Source organism: Jaculus jaculus, chromosome 2 (genome assembly GCF_020740685.1).
Source record: "Jaculus jaculus isolate mJacJac1 chromosome 2, mJacJac1.mat.Y.cur, whole genome shotgun sequence".
NCBI lineage: Eukaryota > Metazoa > Chordata > Mammalia > Rodentia > Dipodidae > Jaculus > Jaculus jaculus.
In genome coordinates this window covers 175,477,180-175,502,683 of record NC_059103.1, presented here as the reverse complement: position 1 = coordinate 175,502,683, position 25,504 = coordinate 175,477,180, and the positions used below count along the sequence as shown (strand labels likewise).

Below are 25,504 nucleotides of genomic sequence, written 5' to 3'. Positions count from 1 at the left end.
GTTGCATGAATTTGAGGGAATAAATATCCTTTGTACTTTTAATCAGAGCCTTTTAAAACCATACTTTTATTAGGCGATATTCAGTAAATTACTGAAAGCTTCATGTGCTCACCTCTGAACAATGAGGTGTAGAAAATCCAGGTCTTCACAGTGGGATTTAATTCTGACCCTGCTGAAATCTCTTAGAGCTGCTGGTGAGAACAGGTTGAAAGACAATGAAAAATACATTTTAAGTATTAGCATTTGTGTCCATATCATTAATCGGTGGCTGATGAGCTGTGCTCTAGAAGAATGCTACCATAAAGTGGTCCTTCTGTTCTGGCAGTAGTGCTGAGCTCCTCATTGATGAATATTTAATAAAAATGATTTGGGGCATTAGATATATATTTGGCCTTTAAGTCTCACTCTATTGTGACTTCCAAAATATTTTGTCTTCCTTACTGCTGGGTGGTTTCGAGTTTCTTAGCAATTTTTTGAAGATTATTGCAAGAAACTTGTTTCTGAATGTTAAAAGTTCTGTTATAGTTTCTTTTAAAGAAGGAGCTGAAATTTCTTTGTAAATTTTATGTTGGAAATTAGTTTGTTATTATGTTTAATTTTAGGAACTGGTGCTCTTGCAGAACATTCTGAAAATGTGCATATTTCAGGAGTGTCAACTGGTAAGTCATTTTTTGTAATGTTTAAATTTCATGCATGACTTATATGGTAAATATTGAAAACCACCTGGTATCTTATGAAGTGATATTTGGCTATAAAAATTATTACTGCTTTTTGCAGCATGTAATAAGGAATGAAGTAACTGGAACATGGAGAAATTCTCATAAGATAAAAATGATACTTGCATGCCCATGGATTGATTATACTTTTCCAAACAGACTATATAATTATTTTTTTCATAAGAATATTAAACCAAGGGAAAAGTTAGCTCAAGTTCAATTAGTATTTTCTTTTCATACAAAGTTATGTGAAATGAAATTTATTAAAATGCAATTTTGAATGCTATCCCAAGGAGTTAGAGCCTTAGAAGTTAAGCATTGTGTTTGTTTTTTTTTACATTAGAGTAGTACTCTACATAAACTGCTGTGCTTGAGTGCACAGTGTGTTTGCTACTAAAAGCAACCCAGTAGCATTCTTGTGTCTTTGAGAGACAATTGAGATAATGCATTTTTCCATTCACCAAGTTTTTGTAACTTACTTAAAGTCCCATTACTGTTAACAATTGTCATTATTGGAAGCTTCCACAGCTTTGTTACCATTTTTGCTTTATCAACTGTAGTTATTAGGAACTCCAAAATTATTGTTTCATGTGCTGAAGTAAGGTTTCTTATTATTAATAAGTATTGTTAATCATTTACTATTACCCTATATTCTTAGTAAGTTTTATGTAGATGAAAAGTGCGCTTGATGTGTTTATCAGTCCATTGATGTGATTATAAATTTTGTAATATGTTTGGCTATTTTCCTCACTTAAAGCGAGACTAAAAGTATACTGTTTTGTTTTGTGTCTGACTTTGTATTTAAAAAGTTATCACTAATCTAAGGGTTAGTTCATACATTTGTCAAAGAAAAATTGTGGTAGTGTTAATTCTTTCACATTTTTCCTTTGCATACAAGTGGTTTATAATGGTATACCTCGAGTAAAAACAAAGTTTTCAAGATCACCTTGTCTCCATTTTCTTCCTAATCTGAATAACTAATGATAATTGTGATTACTTTCCAGAGTTAGAATAGGAATATTGTACAAAAATTTTAATTCTTACTACCAAAGGTTTGTTGTCTGATTTACAAGTTTTCAAAATTTTTGCTCTCAGAACACCTTTCAAGTAAAATATATATATATATATATTAGATGCCTGTGCTAGTTCTTTTAGCCTGCTATAACTGAATACCACTGGCTGGTTTAAGAAACAGATAGCAATTTCCTTGCTGTTCTGGAAGCTAGAAGTCTAAAACCAATGTACTGGCAGAGTTGGATCCTGGCAAGGCCTCTCTTCCTCAGTAGCATATGTGCTACGGCCTCACTGGCCTGTGAGAGTACAGAGAAGCAGATTAGGGCTCTTCCTCTTCTGTGGACACCTTAACCATCATGACCTGTTAGCTGAGAGTTCTTGTGCTCTGTTCAGAGGGAAGTTGTGATTAGGCAAGCTATAACTCTTAGGGTCGGGTCAGTAACTCTCAGCCTCGAGTATCAGTTTAGAACTCTGAACTTGGGGTGTCAGGACCCTCAGTTCTTAGTACAACTGCGTGGTGTAGTCAGAGGTAATAATCTTTAGTGGCTTTCTGGAACGTTTTCAACTCTTCCACAGTTTCTGATGCTGGTTGCGCCCAGAACTCTCCAGCCATGGGCTGTGCCTGGGCTTGGCAGTCATGGGGATGGCTCTTCTTCATGCTTACCTGCTCATCCTGCCCTACCCATTGCCAAGAGCCCAGCTAGACCATGGAAGCTTGGATGGGCTATATTGGAGCCTAGGATACAGCACCAGAGAGTGCAGTGCAGTCGAGGGAAGTTTCCTGGGGACAGTAGGAAGCTGCTACTTAAATAATCAGTTAGTGAATCTCATGCACTGCCTGTCACGGGTGGTGGCGGTGCTCCTCTTGGACCAGATTGAGGACAGCTGTGAGAAGATCAAAGGTCATATGAGGGGTCATTTGGATTAGCTGTGAACAGAGTCATCTAAGGTTCCTCTGAAGCTGTTACGGTTGAAGCAAGGTCTCCCTAAGCAGAGTGACAACCAAGTCAGGTGCAGCATTTCCTGCTCCTGGAATGAAGACCTCTTGACTCTCGGTGGTTGGTGTAAACTCTCCTCCTGGTAGTGGCTGTTATCCAAGTTCCTTGAACCGCAGGGAGATTTGCACAACAGCTGTGGCTTTCTTCATGCCAGATGTAAGGAGCTATGGAGGGGCAGCTGCTGTAGCCCCAGCAAGAGTGTCTGGGCTGCCGTTGCACTTGCAGTGGTGTCACTCGCAGCCCCCCTGGACTCAGAGCCATGGAGACAGCAAAGCTGGTTCCCCTGGGGCCTTCGCCTTGCCAAGGACAGTTACCTAGTATCACTCCTGGGCACCACTGCTGTTGGGTGCAGGGAAAGGTCTGATAGTCAAACTGCTGCCCTCTGACAACCTCTTTGGTGTAAAGAACAAATCATTAAGTTCTTACCATAAAAGTTTGACATGGAATTGACATTCTTTTTCAGGGAACCTTTTCTCAAACAAAGCTGAGTTGCTAGCCAGCCATTAATGGGAGTTGCGTCTTCCTGATCCAAGTCACTATTAGAAACCACCAGTTTTTAAGGCTTTGTCTCCAAATACAATCACATTGAGAATAGGTCTTCAACATGAATTTTAAGAAGAGACTGAATGCAATACATAAGGGTTTTGAAGAATTTTGTTTGTTTGTTTTTAGCAGTGATGTGGTTCAAATATTTGAGCACACTAGGCAAGGGTTCTGTCATTGAGCTGGGTATCCCCAGCCCTATGATTGTTGTCAGTTTTATTGTTTGTGGAACATTGAGACATGGTCTCATGTAGCTCAGGCTTGCTTTATACTTGCTATGTAGGTGAGGCTGGCCTTGAACTCCCAACCCTCCTGCTTTTAACTCCTGAGTGTTGGGATTCCAAGTATATGCCACCTCATTCAGCCTGACTATTTTTTTGAGATAAGGTCTCACTGTGTAGCTCAGGATAGTCTAGACCTCTCAGTCCTCCTGCCTTAGCCAACCAAGTGCTCCAATTATAGGTATACTCAGCTATTAATGTTAATATCTACTGTATTGGAAATTATAGCTCAGAAATTATCTTTAGGCTTATAAATATAATTTAAATAGCAGTAATGAGCCTATTGCAGACTTATAGCCACAATATACCTTTATAAAAATAGAGCCGGGCGTGGTGGCGTACGCCTTTAATCCCAGCACTCGGGAGGCAGAGGTAGGAGGATCGCCGTGAGTTCAAGGCCACTCTGACACTACATAGTGAATTCAGGTCAGCCTGGACCAGAGTGAGACCCTACCTCGAAAAACCAAAAAATATATATGTATTTTTTCAATATCTAAAATGTTATTGTTTTATAATATTGTGATTGACTTCAAATAAAATGGTTGGGGGCTGGAGAGATGGCCTAGTGGTTAAGGCACTTGTCTGCAAAGCCTAAGGACTCATTCAACTCTACAGATCCCACATAAGCCAGATGCACAAGGTGACACAATTGCACAAGGTGGCAAACACATCTGGAGTTCAGTTGCACTGGCTGGAGGCTCTAGCATGCCAATTCTCTTTCTCTCTCTCTCTTCTTTCTTTCTGTCTAATAAAAAGGCCAATCTGTTGGACATGCCTCAAAATAAATAAGTAAATACCTATTTCTCAACATTCAGTCTTTGGTGAATGATGTTTTGCTTGACAGGTGAAGATGATATAGATGTGTAATCAGAACAGGAGTGTCTTAATCTTTTCCAGATAATTGTGACTCTTTTGGTAGATACTATACCAACATTCACAAAGTGGTAGTTTATTAAGGGTTAGTTGCAGTATGGAAGCTAAATTCATCTCTATGAACTTTTATGCTCAGTTACATTACACTGTACTTGGTCCAGCTCTCTGAATGGATTTTCTTACCATGTATGATTTTATAATAAGTGTTAATAATTTGCAAAGCATTATGGGTTGAGTCTATAGATTAGTATGGAGTATGGGAAGTTACAGAAACTTGAAAACCCAGTATCTCCTCCAATTGTAAACTTCTCAGGAACTCATCAGAATTAGGTTATACTTATTTTTAGCTGTGTGAGATTAGCTTCTACCAAGATCTTGAACACTGATACTGCTTTTAAATAAATTTCTGTCTAAAAGATGTCAGTAGAAATTCAACTCTTTAACATATATAAATATCTTTTGTTTATTTTAATCTTTTCCCCCTTAAGAGTTACAGACATATTTATAAGCACATATTAATTTTCATGGCTTCCATATCAGAACATCATAATCTAAACAACATTAATTGATTTTATCATAGCCTTGAGGCTTGAAGTCCAAAATACGACGTTATCAGAATAAATTTCTTTGCTTCTACATTTTCTCTCTGTTTTTTACTTGGTCATCTTCTTACTGTATCTTCTGTAATTCAGTCTGTGTGCATCTGTTCTTCGAATTCTTCTGAAAAGAACACCATCATGTTGAAAAGGGACATACCCATGTGACTCAATTCTATCTTTATTACTTCATCAAAGACCCTTTTTGCATCTACATTTCCACTGTGAAATACTGGTGTGAGGACTTTAATATAAGGCAATACATCCCATATTAAATTCTGTTTTAATTAAGTAGGTTTATGCATCAATAATATTCTACTTTAGAGGTCAGTGAAACCTTATTAATATTTTTTCTTTCCTGAGGTTAGTCATATAAAATCATTCTTCTATGAAGAATAGCATATAAAACTGACCTGTATTACACCATGAAACAATAAATAAATGTCTCAAAAGGTACTTTTGGGTATACCAATTCATTGCATGCTTTCTTTGACCATTAAGAATGTAATGCTATCCCTTAAATGAAATATTTGGAACTAGTTAGGTTTCAGATTTTGAAAATTTTTGAATAATTACTTAAAATGTATTGATTGGGCATCTTAAATACAAAAATCTGAAATCTGTCATATCAACACTTTCAGATGTCTTCTATCTACATAAGATTTCTTTTTCTTTTTTTTCCCTGAGGTAGGGTTGCACTCTAGCCTAGGCTGACCTGGAGTTCACTCTGTATTCTCAAGTTGGCCTCAAACTCATGGCAATTCTCCTACCTTTGCCTCCCAAGTACTGGGATTAAAGTTGTGTGCCACCACCCCCAGCTTCCTCTACATAAGATTTCTAAAACCCTTCCATCATCAGTAGAATTAGGATCCCTTCATTGCTGATCAAAATGGAGAACTGCGCCAGGCATGGTAGTGCACACCTTTTATCCCAACACTCAGGAGGAAGAGGTGGGAGGGTCACCATTAGCTTGAGGCCACCCTGAGACTACATAGTGAATTCCTGGTCAACCTGGGCTAGAGTGGGACCCTATCTCAGGGGGAAAAAAAAATGGAGAACTAGCCTTGGAAAAATCTCTAATGGAAAACAGCAATCAATATGTGGCTTTATTGCCTGAGCAATTGAGGTTATATTCAGAAAGTCTTTGCCAAGACCAATATGTTGAAGGGTTTCCCCTACTTTTCTTCTAGCAGTTTCAGAGTTTCAGGTCTGATGTTAAGGTCTTTAATCCATCTGGACTTAATTCTTCTGTATGGAGAGAGAAGAATTTCCTAGTGTCTTCTGCAATTTCTTGCATGAGTATTTTAAAGTTTTCATTGTAGAGATTCAGCATTTCCTTGGTTAATTTTATTCCAGGGTACTTTTTTTCTTTGTTTTGTTTTGCTGCACTTGTGTGGGAGTGATTCTGTGATTTCATCCTCTGTGTATTATTAGCATATAGGAAGGCTACTGATTTCTGTGCATTTATTTTGTATCCTGCTACATGACTATAAGTGTTTATCAGCTCTAACAGTTTTCTGGTAAAGTCTTTAGGATCCTTTATGTATAGAATCATGTCATCTGCAAATAATGATAACTTGGTCTCTTCCTTTCCAATTTGTATCCCTCTTACGTGTCTTTCTTGCCTTATTGCTATGACTAAGACTTCCAGTACTATATTAAGTAAAAGTGGGGACAGTGGACACTCTTTTCTTGTTCCTGATTTTAGTGGAAAAGCTTCAATTTTTTCTCCATTTAGTATTATGCTGGCTGTAGGTTTTTCATAATAGCCTTTATTATATAGAGATGTGTTCCTTCTATTCCCAGTAGTTGTAGGACTTTTACCATGAAGGGATATTGGGTTTTTGTCAATGCTTTTTCTGCATCTAATGAGAAGAGCATGTGATTTTTGTCCTTTAATCCATTTATATAATGTATTACATACATCAATTTGCGTATATTGAACCATCCCTGCATCTGTAGGATAAAGCCCACTTGGTTGGGGTGAATGATCTTTCTGATATCATCTTGTATTCTGTTTGCCAATATTTTATTGAGAATTTTTGAATCTGTGTTCATGAGGAAGATTAGCCTATAATTTTCTTTTTCTTTTTTTTGTTCTATCTTTGTCTGGTTTTGCTATTAGGGTGATGCTAGCTTTGTAGAAGGAGTTTGGTAGGATTCCTTCCATTTCTATTTTATGGAAAAGTTTAAGAAGCATTGGTGTTAGTTCTTCCATGAAGGTCTAGTAAAATTCACCAGTGAATCTATCTTGGCCTGGACTTTGTTTAGTTGGGAGATTTTATTTTTAATACTGCTTGGATCTTCATACTTGTTATAGGTCTATTTAAAGGCTAATCTTATCTTGGTTTGATTCAAGTGAGGTCATATAAATCAAGGAAATCATCCATTACTTTCAGATTTTCAAACTTAGTGGAGTGTATGTTCTTATAATATGTCCCTGTGACTATTTTGTATTTCTCTGGTTATCTGTTGTGATGGTGCCTTTTTCATCTCTAATTTTATTAATTTTTGTCTCTTCTCTTTTTCTTGTGGTCAGATTTGATAAGGGTTTATCAATCTTTTTTAATCCTTTCAAAGAGCCAACTCTTTGTTTCATTGATTCTTTGGATTGCTTTTTTGGTTTCTATCTCATTAATTTCTGCTCTAATCTTTTTTATTTCTTCCCATCTACTGATTTTTGGTTTGCCTTGTTCTTTTTGCCAAGGCCTTAAGGTAAAGCATTAAGTTGTTTACTTATGACCTAATTTCTTAATATAGGCACTTTAAAGCTATAAATTTCCCTTTTAGGACTGCTTTCATTGTGTCCCAAAGGTTTTGATATGTTGTGTTCTCATTTTCATTCGACTCTATGCATATTTTGATTTCCTTCTTGATTTCTTCATTGACCCATTCATCAGTTAGTAGTGTATTGTTTAGTTTCCATGATTTTGTGTATGGACTATAGCTTTTCTTCCTATTGATTTGTAGTTTGATCCCATTGTGATCAGATAGAGTGCAAGGAATTATTTCAGTTATCCTGTAGTTGTTAACATTTGCTTTGTGTCCTAATATATGGTCTATTTTAGAGAATGTTCCATGTTCTGCTGCAAAGAATGTATATTCTGCAGCATTTGGATGAAATGTCCTTTATATATCTGTTAGGTTCATTTGTTCTGTGACCTTATTTCATCCAGGTGCATCTGTTTATTTTCTGCTGGGATGACGTGTCAATTGATGAGAGTGGAATATTAAAGTCATCCACTACAACTGTGTTTGGTGTAATCTGTGACCTTAGTTTTAATAGCATTTGTTTGATGAAATTGGGAGCCCCCATGCTAGGTGCATGTATGTTTAGGATTGTAATGTCCTCCAGTTGGAGTGTTCCTTTCATCAATATAAAGTGGCCTTCCTTATCTTTCCTAACTAATGTTGGTCTGAAGTCTACCCTGTCAGATATTAGGATAGCCACCCCTGATTGTCCACTTGCTTGAAACACCATTTTCCAACCTTTCACCCTAAGATATGTCCATCTTTTGTAGAATGTTGAGTTTCTTGGAGGCAACAAAATTGAAGGATCCTGCTTTTTAACCCATTCTGCAAACCTATGTCTTTTGCTTGGGGCATTGAGGCTGTTGATAATAAGAGTTACTATTGAAAGGTGTATATTTATTTTTGGCATTTTTCTTGTTTTGTAGTTCTTCTGGTTTTACCTTTGCTTTCTTGAATTAACTAGTATTTGAGTATGGTTTGTTTTTTTCCAGGTTCCTTATATGTATGCTTTTCTTTCTCTTCTGCATGGAGGATCCTTTCAATTATTTTCTGTAGAGCAGATTTTGTCTTCAAATAGTCCTTCAGCCTGGTTTTGTTGTTGAATGTCCTTATGTCCCTATCTATTTGAATGGATAGCTTTGCAGGATAAAGTAATTTTGGTTGACAGTTGTTATCTTTCAGAACTTGGAATACATCAATCATTCTAAGCCCTTCTGACTTTTGAAGTTTGTGTTGAGTAATCTGCTGTTATCTTGATGATCTTGCCTTTGTATGTGACTTGATTTTTCTCTGTAACTGCTTGTAATAGATTTTCTTTGGTTTGTATGTTTGGTAGTTTAATTATAATATGACAAAGAGGGATTCTTTCCAGGTTTTGTCTGTTTGATGTTCTAAATGATTCCTGTATCTGCACTGGCATCTCTTTCCTAATTTGAGGAAAGTTTTCTTCTATGATTTTGTTGAGAACACCTTCTATGCCTTTGGAGTGAAATTCTTTTCTTTCTCCTATACCCTGAATTCTTATGTTTGAGCTTTTCCTAGTGCCCAAGTATCTTGAAATTCCCATTCATACCTTCCTATTGTCTTTCTCTTTGTTGGACTGTATTAGATCTGCCACCTGGTCTTCTATATTACAGATTCTATTTTTTCCTTCATCCATTCAACTGGTGGGATTTTCTACAAAGTTTTTTATTTCATTGACTGTGTTCTTCATTGCTAGTATATCTGACAGGTTTTTCTTTACTATTTCTATTTCCTTATTTACATCTTATATTGACCTCCTTATTTCATTAAATTGGTTTCCTATGTCTTCTTTGACTCTTTTGATTTCCTCTTTGATTTCTTTGAACATATTTATAATAATTCTCTTGTAATTTTTCTCAGGCATTTTCTCTAAATTAGTCTCACTGGAGGTCATTTCTGATGCATTAATACTTTTTGGTAGATTTATATTGTCTTGATTTTTTGTGTTTCTTCTATTATAATGTAGAGATTTTTATATCTTGGATTAATTTAATGCTTGGATTTTGTAATTAACTGCATTACTATTAGATGAATCAATCAATCTGATGTTACATATCTTCAGGGTAGGAGCTTAAGGTGCTAGGTGTGGCTCTTAAGACTCTCAGAGTAACCCCAAAAGCGAATCTAGGTGTTGGGTTTGCCAGCTATCAGTATTCAAGTAGGCTGAGTCAAACAAAATACAGGCAGATTCTAAAATTTAACTAAACAATGTACTCATTCAATGAAATCCAGCACAGAGTATTTATGCAAGAATAGGTATTATGACAGCCTCTAACAAAGTCATAGTCCCTACGGATCTGTCAACTGGGAGGCTAAGATTTCTGGTCTGTACAGGGTTCTAAGTCAGCTTGTGACTGAATGAGACCCTTCCCCAACGAATGACAGAAGAGGAGACAAAGGCACTATGAATCAGGAAACAACAAATGACAAGCCCAGAATATATTTAATTATTGAAATATGTTTAATATTTAAGAATTGCAAATCTGACCATACATCAGATTTAACATATAATTTAACTTGACATAGAAGGTGCAATTTGCACTTTTGATGCAAGCCTATACCAGGCTTACTTGGCAGGTACTGACCTGGTGTAATCTCAGTTGCCTTTTGGGATGGCTTTGTCTCAATTATGATGCATGCCCACTTGGGTCCCTCTTTGTTGCACTGTGGGCTCAAGTAGGCTGGCTGGGTTGGTGGGTCACTGCTCTGTGCCGGGCACTGTGTAAGTGAGCTCCCTTCCCCAGGTCTCTGGTGCTTGCTAGCGCTTGTGCTGATGGTGGGGGAGGTGAGACTGTGGATGGTGGCTAAAGTTCTTTCACTGGTCCTGGCAATCCTTTTCCCCTCAAGCCACTAAGTTGGTCCCTGCTTTCCTCCCTTCATGTTTCTTGAGTTTTCAAGGAGACTGGTGTGAGTGGAAAATCCCCTCACCTGGCTTTTCCTGTGGCTCAGGCCAAGCCTGGTGTCTGGCCACATGGGCTGGAGCCTCTTCTGCCTGCTTCTGTGGTCTCTAGATTCTGTGATCTCTCCTCCTTCTCTGCTGTGGTTGATAATTTATTATACACCTTCCCTTTTGAGTAGGAGAGTGTATTTTGCTGGTTTTCTTTGGCCTTTTCTCCCCTAAGCTGTTTTGGTGTGGCTCCTATGCCACCATCTTAACCAGAAATCTATCTTATTTTCTCTCTCTCTTTTTTTTTTTTTTCCTCCTGGTCTTTCGAGGTAGGCTGACCTGGAATTCACTGTGTAATCTCAGGATGAATCCTCCTACCTATGTCTCCAAGTGCTGGGATTAAAGGCATGCACCACCATGCCCAGCTTAGTTTTTCTTTTTAATCTGGAACTTTTTATCAGATGGAATTTTGTCCTCATTCTTACATAAAATAGAGAAATGCGAATAGGCAAATGGTGTTTTTGTAAATCTAATAGTACATGAAAATCATTTTGATATTATATCTTGGAAACTGTTAATTGTATGTGTAAATAGGAAGGATATTTTAATGTTGTTGTAAAAAAATAAGTCTATATGTCTCCTGTTCTTTTCAATTTTTGACTTTTTGAAAGTATCTAAAGTATAGCTTGTTTGCTGCATGGAATGGAACATATAATAGGTCAGGTTGATTAAAACAAGACCTGTGCACATGCCAAACAAATATATTTAATTGTTAAGGTATATTTGCTTTAAACTAAATCTTTAGTCTGTAATTTGTAATATTGACTTGAATCAATCATTCAGTGCTCTCCCTTTTTGTGGTTATTTCTAAGTTATATTTTATTTCTAAGTTATATTCTATTTATTCATTACATGGTCTCATGAAATATTTAGAAAGAAATATAAAAGGTAAAAGGATTTGAAAAAAAAATCACCCATTAACCTTACGCTATGTTGCAGTCAGCTTCACATTGCAGGGGAGACTTCAGACCAAATGCAGTTCAAGGCCACCCTGAGACTGCATAGTTATTCCAGGTCAGCCTAGGCCAGAGTGAAACCCTACCTTGAAAAACCAAAAAATAAAAAAGTAAAAAATAAAGCCTGGGTCCTTTAGGCTTCACAGGCAAGTGCCTTAATTACTAAGCCATCTCTCAAACCTGCAAGCTCTATTTTAATAAAATACCCAAGTCTGTGGGGCCATACATTCAAACTGCCACATCCCCTTTGTATAATAGTATTTTGATTTATTATATTTGTGTCTTGTCTGTGCATACTTAAAAATAGTTGTGGGCTAGAGAGATGACTTAGCAGTTAATGCATTTGCCTGTGAAGTCTAATGACATAGGTTCGATTCTCCAGATGCACATGATAGCACATGCATCTGCACCTTGTTTATAGTGGTTAGAGGACCTGGTGCACCTATTCTCTATCTCTCTAAGAATAAATAAAAATAAAATATCTGATGGCCGGAGGAATGACTTAGCACTTAAGGTGTTGGCCTGCAAAGTCAGAGGATCTGGGTTTGATTCTCCAATGCCCATGTAAGCCAGATGCACAAGGTATCATATGCATCTGGAGTTCATTTACAGCAGCTGGAGGTCCTGGCACACCTTTCTCATTTTCCCTCCCCCTCTTTTCTCTCTCCCTCTTTTGTTCTTTCAAATAAATAAATAAAATAATTTTTTAAAAAAATTGTTTTATTTGCAATTATTGTATCTCCTGCCTTTTATACTTAGCATTTTATAGAATACAGTTTTTGTTAGTGTTTATATCCATTATTTTTCTGCCTAAAATCCCCATCAAGTGCCTACATGTAATGAATGCTTCCGAATAGACCAATACATTTTTCCAGCAAGTTCTCCTAGTGTGAATTATGCTGCAGAAGATAGATCAAGATACCTCTAGTTTGTTTTTAATTTCTAAAAATACATCCTTAGTATTAGTTTCTAGAAATGCTATTATTTTATCAAAAGTCATAAATAATTTAATGGTCCTAGAAGCATGTTGACAGATTGCTTTCAAAGGGATTGAACCATTTTACACACCTGTTTGCAGTTTATGAGGACATTTATATTAGGTATCATCTGTTTTCTTATTTAGTGGTTTTTCTTTTGTGTTTCTTTTTAAGTCTCAATTTTTATTTTCTCTACCTTGTTAACAAAAAAAATAAAGAAAAAAAGAAAAATGTAACTGATTGCCTGTATTTGCTTTATGGCCTAGAGATGTGATATTGTAAACAACCAACCAAAATAAATAAATAAATAAATAAATAAATAAATAAGTAAATAAAATAAAATGGATTTCGCTGTATAATTAGGTAAAAACTAGTCTAAAGTTTAAAAACAAATCCTGATACTAGTCAGGACAGACATAGGAGCTTGCTGCTATAGGTGGAAGGGCTGTTACTTGTGTGTGTAGCATATGTGTGGTGTGATACATGAGTACATGTGCACATCCTGTGTACGTATGTGCCTTTTAGAGGCCAGAAGAGCATTTTGGGTGCCCTCCTGTCGCTCATCAGCATATTTCCTGGAAACCTAGTGTTTCCCCTTCTCCTCCCACCTGGAACCACTACTGTTCTTGGTCAGCAAGCCCTAGCAATTACAGATCTGTGTGATCATGCCCAGCTTTTGACTTGGGTACTGGGTGCCTAAGTGGGGTGGCCTCAGGCCCTCCAAAACCCTCATATGGAAAGTAGCAAGTGCTCTTAGCCTCTGAGCCACCTTCCGAGTCCTGTTTCTGTTTTGTTTTTCTAATGTTAGAATTAACATGTTACTTAAAGTTCAGCAGTGGTAATAGATTGCAGATGTTCCTACCATTTATTATCAAGAGTTGAAAGTACCGAGGATAGAATTATGACCCAGGAGCCCCCAGACGAGCACTACCAGCTAAGCCATCTCCCAGTCCCATGGCTTTTGTTGTTAACCAATGTTTTAAGTTTGAATATCATAAGGTGGTATTTTAAAGTCTCTGTGAAGAATATGTAGTCTGATCAAACATTCATTATCTTATAATTTTTAAGATCTTGTAAATAAAGAATCTGAAAGGAAATAAAGCTTAAATTGTTTTTGATGCCACTTTATACTTAAGTTTTATATACAGAAAAGTTACATAGATAAGCCAGTCAAATGGCTCTTGGCACCTTTCCTATGGGATTTTAATATTATTTTATAATCATTCCATCAAATACTTGAACCTCTTTTAAAGCTATTGAAAAGAATTTGACTGGTTCATTTGATCAATGACTTTTATCCATATTTCAAATACAGAAAGAAATGAAAGTTTATTATCTCCTTAGTAAGGAATCCATTAGAGGTTTTAAGCTTTCAGAACATAAAAAGGGAACGTAATGTGAATTCAAGAAACTACCCTTCAAATGAAGAAAATGAGTGTAGGTACATTTTTAAGGAAAACAATGCACTTTACCAGTATTAATTTTTTAAGTTGTTACCTACATTTAGAGAATTTATTCATAAAATGCTCCAAATACTAAAGTAGAGAACCCCCTGTAAGTTTTAGAGAGGAAAGTAGTGGGAGTTATGACAATTTTATATGCTAAATAATTAATCTTGTTATTTTTATTCAATAATACTTTATAGTAAATATATTATCAATCATGTTTTTATGTTACTAATTATTCATAGAATACCTGTATTTCATAAGATCACTATGTGTTTTTAAGTTAAATTATGATAATAAACAATAGATAAGCTCAGTATTAGAGCAATTCATGTGGTTACTGGACTACAACAGAACATACTGTACTGGGACAATGTGAGATCCTTAGGTGATAAAAGCAAAGCTGGCCAGACTCAGTGCAGTTATATAAGATTGGTTCCAATATGTGATAGCTTTGCAATCTTGTTACTTTGAGAAAGCATTTCAAAGGATGATAGCATATTAGTTATCTGTAATTTTGCCAACTGTACAACTATTTTGTACACAACCCAGTTACTTAGCTGGTGTTAAAGATTGGGTCATTGTGTTCCCAAAGATCCATGTGTTTAAGGCTAAGGCCCCAGGGTAGTGTTATTGGGAAAAGGTGGAGACTTGAAGAGGTTAGGACTACAGTAGGTCTTTGGATCATCGGGGGTTTGCCATCAAAGGGAGTTGTAGGCCTCTGGTCCCTTCTTACTCTCTTTGGTTCCCTGGCTTATGATGAGGCACCAGATTCTCCCACCATGATGTGTTGCCTCACCAAAGCAGAGGGCCCATCAGTTGATCATAGACTGAGACCACCAAAGCTGTGAGCCAAAAGAAACCCATTTTTCTTTGTGAGTTAATTATCTCAGATCTTCTGTTACAGTTGCAGGAACCTGACTTAAGCAGGTAAGCAAGCTGAACTTTGGATATCTGTTTACTAATAGCCCAGTACAGGTAAAGGACTGATTTGATCTTAAACTGCACTAGTAGAAATATAGTAACCAGAACAAAACAGAGGGTAGTTAAAGCACACTGAGTGCTGTGTTTGTTTTTGGTTATTGCCTTTCTAAAAAGACATAATGATTAGAATACTGCTAGATGTGAATGTACCCTGTGTCAAAGCTGGCCTTAGAAAGTGATGAGGTCCAAGGCCATTTTGTTGGCTTAAGTACTGTTTTCCACCTGTCTCTTCAATGCTTTTAGCAGTAGTCATAGATTAATAGTTTTCCCCATTCAGAAAATAGAAGTAGTAACTTGTTTAGCATTTGAGTCTATTGTAGAGTACAAGTTAGAAAGTAGATTTTACTCCCTTGCTGGGAAACAAAATTTTCCTCATGCTTCTTTAAAAAAATGTATAAAAGGATGAATCCTCCCTACTCATTTTATCTTGTGCTTGGCTAGCAAATTCAAATTTGTTCTTAATACTTAGAGATTTTTGAGGGAATGGGTAGTTTCTTTTAGTGTAGTTCTAGTCCATTTCATTGCTTTCTTCATTTTTGTGTTGTTTTTCGGTTTTTCCTTCTTATCACTGTATATACTGTGCCTCTTTTGACTTTATTGTGTGTTATATTTTACTGCCACCTAATCTTTATCATTGTTCTAGGCATTTGTAATCTTGACTAAACTTTGGAATTACCTGATTAGTGCTAATGTCCAAGTAAAATAATTGGTTTCTTGGGAATAATTCAGTTGATGCATTCATTCTTCGGTATCTGTACTAATGCAGTGGCATGTGAATGTAAATTACAAACAGCTGGATGTAGGATTTTTAGTAATTGCAATGAGAGTAGCTAGAGTCTTGAGTAGAAGTGTTATATGGATAACATGTTTTGTAGTTGTACTGATTTTTACCTTTTTAAACTTTACCATTCGTAGCAGACAGATTCAGGTTCACTGAGATGAACTTTCAGACCAGGCACAGTTATGGAGGAAGGGATTTATTGAAGCTTACAGATCCAGGGGAAGTTCCATAATGGCAGAAGAAGCTGGCCTGCCTTCACAGGCCCAAGTGAAGAGAAAGAAGTACAAGCCTAAAGCACACTTCAGGAACTCCAGCTAGGCACACTTTGCATATCTTTAGATTGAAATCTGAAACCCACCACCACACCTTAAGATCACCCAGTGACATTGCCTCCAGCCAGGTAGCCAGCAGATGCAAACTACAAACAACTGAATATATTGGAGGCCATCTATTCTATTGAAACCACCACAGCATTTTAGACTGGCAAGTATTTGTGTTAAAGGAATACTAATTATTTCCATAAAAGGAAAAGTTCAGTTTTCGTGTGTGTGTGTGTGTGTGTGTGTGTGTGTGTGTGTGTGTGTGTGTGTGTGTGTCTCACTAGGGACTGTCCAGAGGCCTCCTACACACTAAGTAAGGACTCTACTACTGAGTTATACTCTGTATTTCTTACTTACTTTGTGTGTGTGTGCTTGTGTATGTGTGGCATGAGGGTGCACATGTGAGGGTGTGCATGTGTGTGTAGAGATCAGAGGTCAATATCAGGTGACATCCTCAGTCACTCTTCACCTTTACTTTTTAAGACAGGGTCTTGGGCTGGAGGGATGGCTTAGTGCTTAAGGGGTTTGCCTGCAAAGCCAAGGACCCAGGTTCTATTCCCCAAGACCAATGTTAGCCAGATGCACAAAAGGGCACACATGTCTGGAATTCATCTGCAGTGGCTGGAGGCCCTGGTGTGCCCATTTTCTCTCTCTCTCCCCCTCCTTCTCTGTCAAATAAAAATAAAAATAAAATAAAAAGACAAGGTATCTCTGGAGATCTCTGGCTTCACATCCCACACTCCGGGATCACAGTCGCTATGCCTCCACCCTTGGCTTATATGTGGATGCTAAGGGGTCAAATTTGGGTCATCTTGCTTACACAGCAAGCACTTTTCCCATTGCTCCATCTCCCTCGGTCCTGACTTCTTTAAGTAAATAAATAAATAGGTAGGTAGGTGGGTGAGTTTGTGTACCTGCATACACACACACACACACACACACACACACACACACACACACAATACATATGTACATACCCACACAAGCAGTTTTAAGTACTTTTTGGGAAATATGACACATGCCCAATCTCTGTCTCCTTCCTGTCCATCCTCATTATGTTGACTGTTCTGACAGTTCTGTTAGGCTAGAGCCTCGATCCAGGATCCTTAGGCTTCACAGGCAAGTGCTTAACTGCTAAACCATCTCTCCAGCCCTGCTAACTGATTTTTAACATTATCATAGCCATGGGATCTGCTTCTCACTTGGGTGATCTTCACAGAAATTTCCTTCTCAGTGCTGTGCATCGTATGGGTTTTTCAAATTGCTGCTGTTCTCGTAAATCAATAGTGGGTCAGTGGATGTGTGGTATCCATGCCACTTGTCTAGCTATGAGTTTCTCTCTGTGTCACTGGTTTTTATTGTTGCAGAGGAACAGTACCTTCCATATATTGTATTGCATAATTCACTTCAGAACCTTTCCTTTTTCATCCTGTATGACCCCTTGACAGTCACAATTTGCTGACTGATTTTGTTTATTCCAGAAACTGTATTTTTCAAAAAGTGCACTAATTCCATTGGAATCAGCTCCTTTTTATTTATTTACTTGCAAGCAGAGAGATACAGACAGAAACAGAGACACAGAGAAGTATGGACACACCAGAGCCTCTATCCACTGCAAATGAACTCCAGATGCATGCACCACTTTGTGCATCTAGCTTTAGATGGGTACTGGGCAATGAAACCCAGGCCATTATGCTTTGTAGGCAAGAGCCTTGACCTCCCAGCCATCTCTCCAGCCCCACCCCCTTCTTAATAGTATGCTCGTACTTGCATATTCTCTTTTTAGCTTATCTCTTTGACTCAGTAGTTTTTCTTCCCGTGTGTATAGTATATGGTATTAAACAGAAGAAGAAGAAAAAAAAATGCTCACACACACAAGGAAAACCCACTGCAGTATATAACAATAGAACAGGGAGGTTAAACTTGACTGTGAACAAAAGTTTTGTTTCTTTACAACATAAACAGATGTAGGAGAATTTAAAAGGATGCATTCCAAAATAGAAGAACTTAATGGCTCAATTCCACAGATTACTGTCAAACCAAGATAAACTTAGTGTGACAGGAAACAATATCATTCAAGTGATTTGGTAGTGTGTATACCACATATGTAACTTCACATGTGAAGTTTGCTTTAGTTACTTTAGATATACAAAATATCATTTTAAAGTATATCATCTTATAGTGTATTCTCATAGCAATTGTTATGTGTTTCTGGAATAAAATTGATAAACTTACATAATTGTTACACACCTATTATTTCCATAAAAATACAGACTTTCTTATTTCTTTTGGACCCTTCATAGTTGGTCTATGAAATTAAATGGCCAGTGAGTATAGCTTTTGTACTACTTGTATTTTTGAATTACAAAAAGAAAAAAACACAGGCCAAACATGGTGGCACACCCCTTTAATCTCAACACTGAGTTCTGGGCCACCCTGAGACTACTGAGTAAATTCCAGGTTAAACTGGGCTACAGCAAGACCCTCCGTTGAAAAATCAAACAATAAAATTAAATAAATAAAATAAGAAAAAAAAGCATATAAATTTCATGTCCCTTTTATTTTTTTTTAATTTATTTATTTGAGAGCGACAGACACAGAGAGAAAGACAGATAGAGGGAGAGAGAATGGGCGTGTGTGGTGGTTTGATTCAGGTGTCCCCCATAAACTTAGGTGTTCTGAATGCTAGGTTCCCAGCTGATGGATATTTGGGAATTAATGCCTCCTGAAGGGAGTGTATTGTTGGGGGCGGGCTTATGGTCTTTATAGCCAGTTTCCCCATGCCAGTGTTTGGCACACCCTCCTGTTGCTGTGTTCCACCTTACGTTGGCCAGGGGGTGATGTCCACCCTCTGCTCATGCCATCGTTTTTCCCTGCCATCGTGGAGCTTCCCCTCGAGCCTGTGAGCCAAAATAAATCTCTTTTTCCCAGAAGCTACTCTTGGTTGGTGATTTCTAACAGCAATGCGAACCGACTGCAATAGTAAAGTGGTACCAAGGAGTGGGATTGCTGCTAGACACCTGACTATGTGGCTTCAGCCTTTTGAAGCTGATTTTCAAGAGGAATGTGGAAGGAGTTGAAACCTTGGCCTAAGAGATGCCTTGCAGTGCTGTAAGTACAGCTTAATGGACTATTCTGGTTTGAGCTCTAAGACCTGAATGCAGTAAGAACTATGGACTGTGAGGTTTGGCTTATGAGGGTGAGAAAGAGCTGTGCCTGGACTGGGCTGGCAGTTTGTGTGAGAAGCTTGCTCTTGTGCCCATGACCTGAGAAGTTGTGCTGGGTTGCTTAGCGTAGAAATGAACTGGTGTGTGCAGAGAGATATGGCACAGAAAGGAAAATCTTTGGGTGAACTGCTGCCCGTTCAGCTGCAACTGAGAGATTACAACCTTTGAGACTGGGCTAGCTGACCTGCGCTAGGGCAACAAGAAGAATGTCAACTCTTTTGAAGGGGTCTGAGTGCTCAAGGAGTGTCCTGTTCTTCAAAGTCTGCTTTAATCCCCCCTGGATTAACAAATTGGCACCCTACCTGGTATTGTGGAGTATAAGAAATGCTGGAAAGAGGGTCATTGAGTTTGCAACACGGTCTTGTGTTTTGGAAATGGCCATGGGCAGTGTGAAGCGGGTTTGCTGGTTGCCTGCATAGAGACACCATGGGGCCATGAGGACAAACCGTGGCTTGCAGTGAAGACCCAGTGGAGATGCCGGGACCATGAGATGGCTGCCGAGGAGCTGCCGGCCCTGATGAAGTTTCCCAGGTCTGTGAGTAGCCTAGCTGGAGGGGCGGAATTGGAATGCCAGAGACTTGTTGCTGGTTAGAATTATCGGACTTGAAGATTTGTCACTGGCTAGAGTTGCTGGACTTGAAGCTACAGAGTTTGATGTTTGCCCTGGTTGTTTTAAATCTTGTATTGGTTGAATGTTTCTTTGTTATGCCTAATGCCATCTTTTGCAGTGTGAATATTTATTCTGTGCCATTATGGGTTTTTTGAGGTTATATTTTGGTATTATGGCTCAGTTAAGAGATCTTGAACTATGGGGATGTATGAACATCATTGGAATTGATAAAAACTATGGGGACTTTTAAAGTCAGACTGAATGCATTGTATTTTACATCATGTATGGATATCGGTTTATGGGGGCCAGGGGCGGAATGTGGTGGTTTGATTCAGGTGTCCCCCATAAACTTAGGTGTTCTGAATGCTAGGTTCCCAGCTGATGGATATTTGGGAATTAATGCCTCCTGAAGGGAGTGTATTGTTGGGGGCGGGCTTATGGTCTTTATAGCCAGTTTCCCCATGCCAGTGTTTGGCACACCCTCCTGTTGCTGTGTTCCACCTTACATTGGCCAAGGGGTGATGTCCACCCTCTGCTCATGCCATCGTTTTTCCCTGCCATCGTGGAGCTTCCCCTCGAGCCTGTGAGCCAAAATAAATCTCTTTTTCCCAGAAGCTACTCTTGGTTGGGTGATTTCTAACAGCAATGCGAACCGGACTGCAACAGCGTGCCAGGGCTTCCAGCCTCTGCAAACGAACTCCAGACACGTGCGCCCCCTTGTGCATCTGGCTAACATGGGACCTGGGGAACCGAGCCTCGAACCGGGGTCCTTAGGCTTCACAGGCAAGCGCTTAACCACTAAGCCATCTCTCCAGCCCTCATGTCCCTTTTAGTTGTAACTGCTTTTTGCCATAAAGTTCAACCCTTGTTAGTTTGAAGAACAACTTAGGTATTTTTATCATTTAAGCAGGAAATTTTATTTTTTTCTTTTATAATTAGTTCTAGTCATAAATTTCCTTTTACTTTTTTTTTCTGGACTTAAATTTAAAAACTGAGATCTGAACTTGAAGGGTGACATTATTTAAAGTGATCCTGTCCTCTTCCACGTGTCATCTCAATGCTGTCATCTGAATGCTTACAACTGTTAAGTGATTATTTTTTAAAAAAAAAAAGAAGAAGAAGAAAAAGTAGAAGAAGAGGCGGGCATAGTGGTGCACACCTTTAATCCCAGCACTAGGGAGGCAGAGGTAGGAGGATCACTGTGAGTTAGGGGCCACCCTGAGACTACATAGTGAATTCCAGGTCAGCCTGAGCTAGCATGAGACCCTACCTCGGGAAAAAAAAAAAAAAAAAAAGAGAGAGAGAGAGAGAGAAAAGAAAAAACCTAGAGCTGGCAGATGGCTCTGCGGTTAAGGCATTTGCCTGTGAAGCTTGATTCCCCAGTACCCACGTAAATCCAGATGCACAAAGTGGCACATGTATCAGGAGTTCATTTGCAGCAGCTAGAGGCCCTGGCATACCCATTCTCTCTCACTTTCTTCTCTCTTATGTCTCTGCTTGCAAATAAATAAAAGTATATTTTTAAAACTAGACTGATGCATTAATATACTTCTAGAGCTACAGTTCTGTGTCTTTTCTGTGAGGATATTGAAATATTATCAGTATAAACTTGGAGAGGACTTGAGTATTTATTGATGTCCTTTTGCTGTTTTCTAAGCTGTACAATGATATCTTTGTATTTTAAACTAAGAAGCTAATATCAAAATCTTAATAAGAAATCCATCAGTCTCTATAACCATGCTTCATTAAATATTCTCCTAATTATCAGAATTCATAACAAATAAAAAACAGTATGTATTTAGCTAAGCCATTTCTGTCTCTTAACCACCAGGGATATACATATGTTCTTGTTTTGATAATTATGTCAGATGCCTGTACAGTAGGTCTACTGTGAATTAAATAAATAGACTTTTTTTTTCGAGACCAGCCAACAGACTGGCCTTTTTCTTTTTTAATGCAAGAGAGTAAGAGTGAGTGAGTGAGGGAGGGAGAAAGAAAGAGAGAAGGGCCTCAAGCCTCTATAACCAAACTCAACATGTGTACACCAACTTGTGTGCATATGTGACCTTGCATGCTTGCATCACTTTTTGCCTCTAGCTTACATGGGACCTGGAGAGTCAAACATGGGTCCTTAGGCTTCACAGGCAAGTGCCTTAATCACTAATCCATCTCTCCAGCCCTAAATAAGTAGACTTTTGAGGACTTGTTAGCCTAATCACTATATATGTTTACCCAAAAGATACTGTATACTTTTAAAGCTTCTTTCTCTTGTTGTTGTTTTTTCTTTCTGTTTAGTGTCTTTTTGTTCATTTTTATATTATTTATTTGAGAGCAACAGAGAGAGAGAGAATGGGCACACCAGGGCCTCCAGGCACTGCAGATGAACTCCAGACGCATGCACCCCCTTGTGCATCTGGCTAACATGGGTCCTGGGGAATCGAGCCTCGAACTGGGGTCCTTAGGCTTCACAGGCAAGCGCTTAACCACTAAGCCATCTCTCCAGCCCTAGTGTGCCTTTTTTGAGACTGGGTTTCACTTTGTAGCCAAAATGGTCTTCAAGCTCTCAGTCTTCCTGCCCTCAGTGAATCCTACAATATTCTTAGAACCCTGTCACATGGAGGTAATACTGGGGTTGTTGAAAACCTTATAAAACCTGTACACATATATCATTATTACCCAAAATGCTTGAAATTTTGTTTATATCTCACGGTACTGATGAAAACAAATAAAACATATTTTTGTTGATATTTGTGTTTTGTGAACAGTGAGTGTTTTTAATTAAATGCATTAAGAAAGCAAAATGAATAAAGACTAAAGTATAGTGATTTCTGACATAATGTTAGGTCTGTGTTTAAACTCACATGGTGATATACCAGGCTTTTTAGAAAAGTAGTGTTGAATAGATCTTTTACAACTATAGACCTTTATGTATAGCAAGAACATAATATTAGTCTGAACATATGTACCTAGAATTGGTCTGAACTCTGCAACCACATATGCTGGGGTGTATCTTTCCCTTTTAAAGATATTTTTTCTAACAAAAACCACTATAATAATCAAAACCAAAAATATAAGTTAAACAAACACCAGGAAGGTACTGTGTTTTATTTCTGTAAGGAGTGATTTACTCTGGAGCTCCTTCTCCACTTGCAGTGTAGTATAGAAGAGAGCAAGCAGCTCTTTAAGCCAGCAGTCACTTCTTGCTTAGTAAAGGAAAGCACTTATAATGGGCTTATATATTTTCTTCTTAACTGAAAGATTCTACCTCAAACCATTAGCATGCTGGGAATAAAAACACAATTTTTGATATGCCAACAAGGTTTTTTCCCTTGCCAATTACATATAAACTAACCCTTGTTGAAGAATTAATTAGACTGTAGCTACAATAATTATGTATATATACACAGTAGAGAAGGCATGGATTAAATGAATGTAAGTAAAAGAAAGTAAAGATTGATGTGCCATAAGTTAAGAGTTTGATCAAAATCTTGAAAGCTGAGGTTTAAATGAGCAAAAATGTATAAGCTTTTCATTTAAAGCAGAGGTTATGAAAGTAAAGTTTTGTGAGTGTGTATCCCACCTCCATCCTTACCCTGGATTTTATGCTTGCAAGATAGTAAGTCAGTATCATAATGTCCTGTTCTTTCTAGAGCACATAGTAAACAGTCACTGGCCTCCTGCCCACTGAGCCCAAACACAGTAGCAGCTCTCAGTGTAGACCTCTGGGCTCTACTGTTTACCAATCTGATTTGGCATATCATGTGATGTTAGTTGATAGTTTACTATAACCAATCCAAGCAGTGTGTTAAGTCCTTTGTTAACATAGTTGTGTGTATTCTTTACTCTTCATGCTCAGGGTATGTGGGTTTGTTTTCTTTTTTGCAAGGCAGGGTCTCAGTATAGCCTAGGCTGACCTGAAACTCACTCTGCAGTTCCAGGCTGACCTCAAACTCCTAGCAATCCTCCTACCCCAGCCTCCAGCGTGCTGGGATCAAGTGTGTGCACCACCATGCCAAGCTTTCTTGGTAGGTGGTTTCAATACCATTTAAAAGTGAGGAAATGGAGACTTAAATTTAATCACATTGATCACAGTAAAGCACTTCAAATTATAGTAGGGTTATGTTTTGGAGCTGAAGTGTTAGGAGAGTTGGGGTAGGGAGGTTACTTATAAAGCACTGAAATAATGAAAGAAATGGAAGATTTAGAGAAAGCAAGTTGGAAGATTGAGGCAGTTAGGTGTGTAGGCAATGAAATGAGTCTTATTTCTCTTAACAGGTGGTAAAAGTAATCTTAGCATCTTACTGAAATTTCTAGTTTTAGTCGTTGTCAAGTCTTGCTGTACTTTCTTTGAAAATCCTTAAGATTGCCTGTGGTGTTCTTGAAGTAAATTTACTCTTTACCTAACTTCCTTTTCTCAGCTGAATGATGCCCAAGCCAAGGAAGATTCAGAATATAGAATAAAGAGAAGAATTTGGGGAATGCATAGTTCTGATCATACTGAACTTGAGGTTGGAATATCCAGTGAGCATTTGACTATACAAAGTCTCTGGATTAGAGATTTTAAGCATATAACATATAGATTGTAGGTGTGGGTGGAGTCTTCCATTGAGAGTAAAAAGAAAAAAGAGTTGGGAACTACCTATTAACACTGTCTTGTCAGGAGAGGCTGAGAATGGAGGTGCTAGTCCCAGCAGAACAGTCAGGAGGAGAACCAGAAGAGTTGTTGTCAGCACAGCTAAGGTAGTATGCAAGATCATGAAAAAGGGAAGTCAATATCAGGTGCTCTAGAAAGATCAAGTGGGCTTGAGGACTTGAATTGAATTTGGTGGTAAGTTGAGCCTTTGCCTGCTCGTGTGATGGTTGCTGTGGGTAAGGTTAGATTTGAAAGTGTGGTTTCAGTAGCTCAAAGAGAAAATGCAGTGTGGAGAAGATATTGGTGCATCCCAAAGAGCTTTTGCAAACACAGTGGAAGCATCATGATGAGAGAAAAAAGACAGGCATGACTTAGGACTGAAATGGAGAGAGATACTCAAATAGTATCTCCTTATTTTAATATGAAGAAATTAAGACTCAAGTACTATTAATTCAAAGTCATTGAAGCCAGTAAGTGGCAGGTGGAATGGATAACTAGATCTTCCATTTTATATCTAACAGTACATATTGGCAAAGTCTTACCCAAAGTAGAAGAAAGGAAATTTGTCATAATTTCTTTTATGATAATTTGAATGAACTCTTGGGTACAGAAGAGTATAGGCTGTGGCTGTGCTAGATTGCATTTGCCCAAATGTCCACAGTACCACTTGGATAAGTGTGCTGATCCAAAGCCACTGGATCGCCATAAGGAACTGGTCAGTATTTGAGGTGATATGTTTAACCTGAGTTCATGTTATACAGTGACACATGCATTGATGGCACTGCATGGTATCCCAGTAAACATACAATTTTAATGAGTTTTCCAGTT

The 25,504-nt window shown here is 38.1% G+C and overlaps 1 protein-coding gene across 2 annotated transcripts in view; it reads left to right on the top strand.

Moving 5' to 3' along the window:
• The window catches only part of Lrp12 (LDL receptor related protein 12), an 89,389-nt gene that overhangs the window by 47,056 nt on the left and 16,829 nt on the right, over positions 1–25,504 (top strand). The window contains exon 2 of one of the 2 annotated variants that reach the window (XM_004663007.3): positions 603–659. The exons of the other annotated variant lie outside the window; for it this stretch is intronic. Within the exon in view, the coding sequence (XP_004663064.1) occupies positions 603–659 (57 nt within the window). The remainder of the gene's footprint in view (positions 1–602; positions 660–25,504) is intronic. 2 annotated transcript variants of the gene reach the window in all.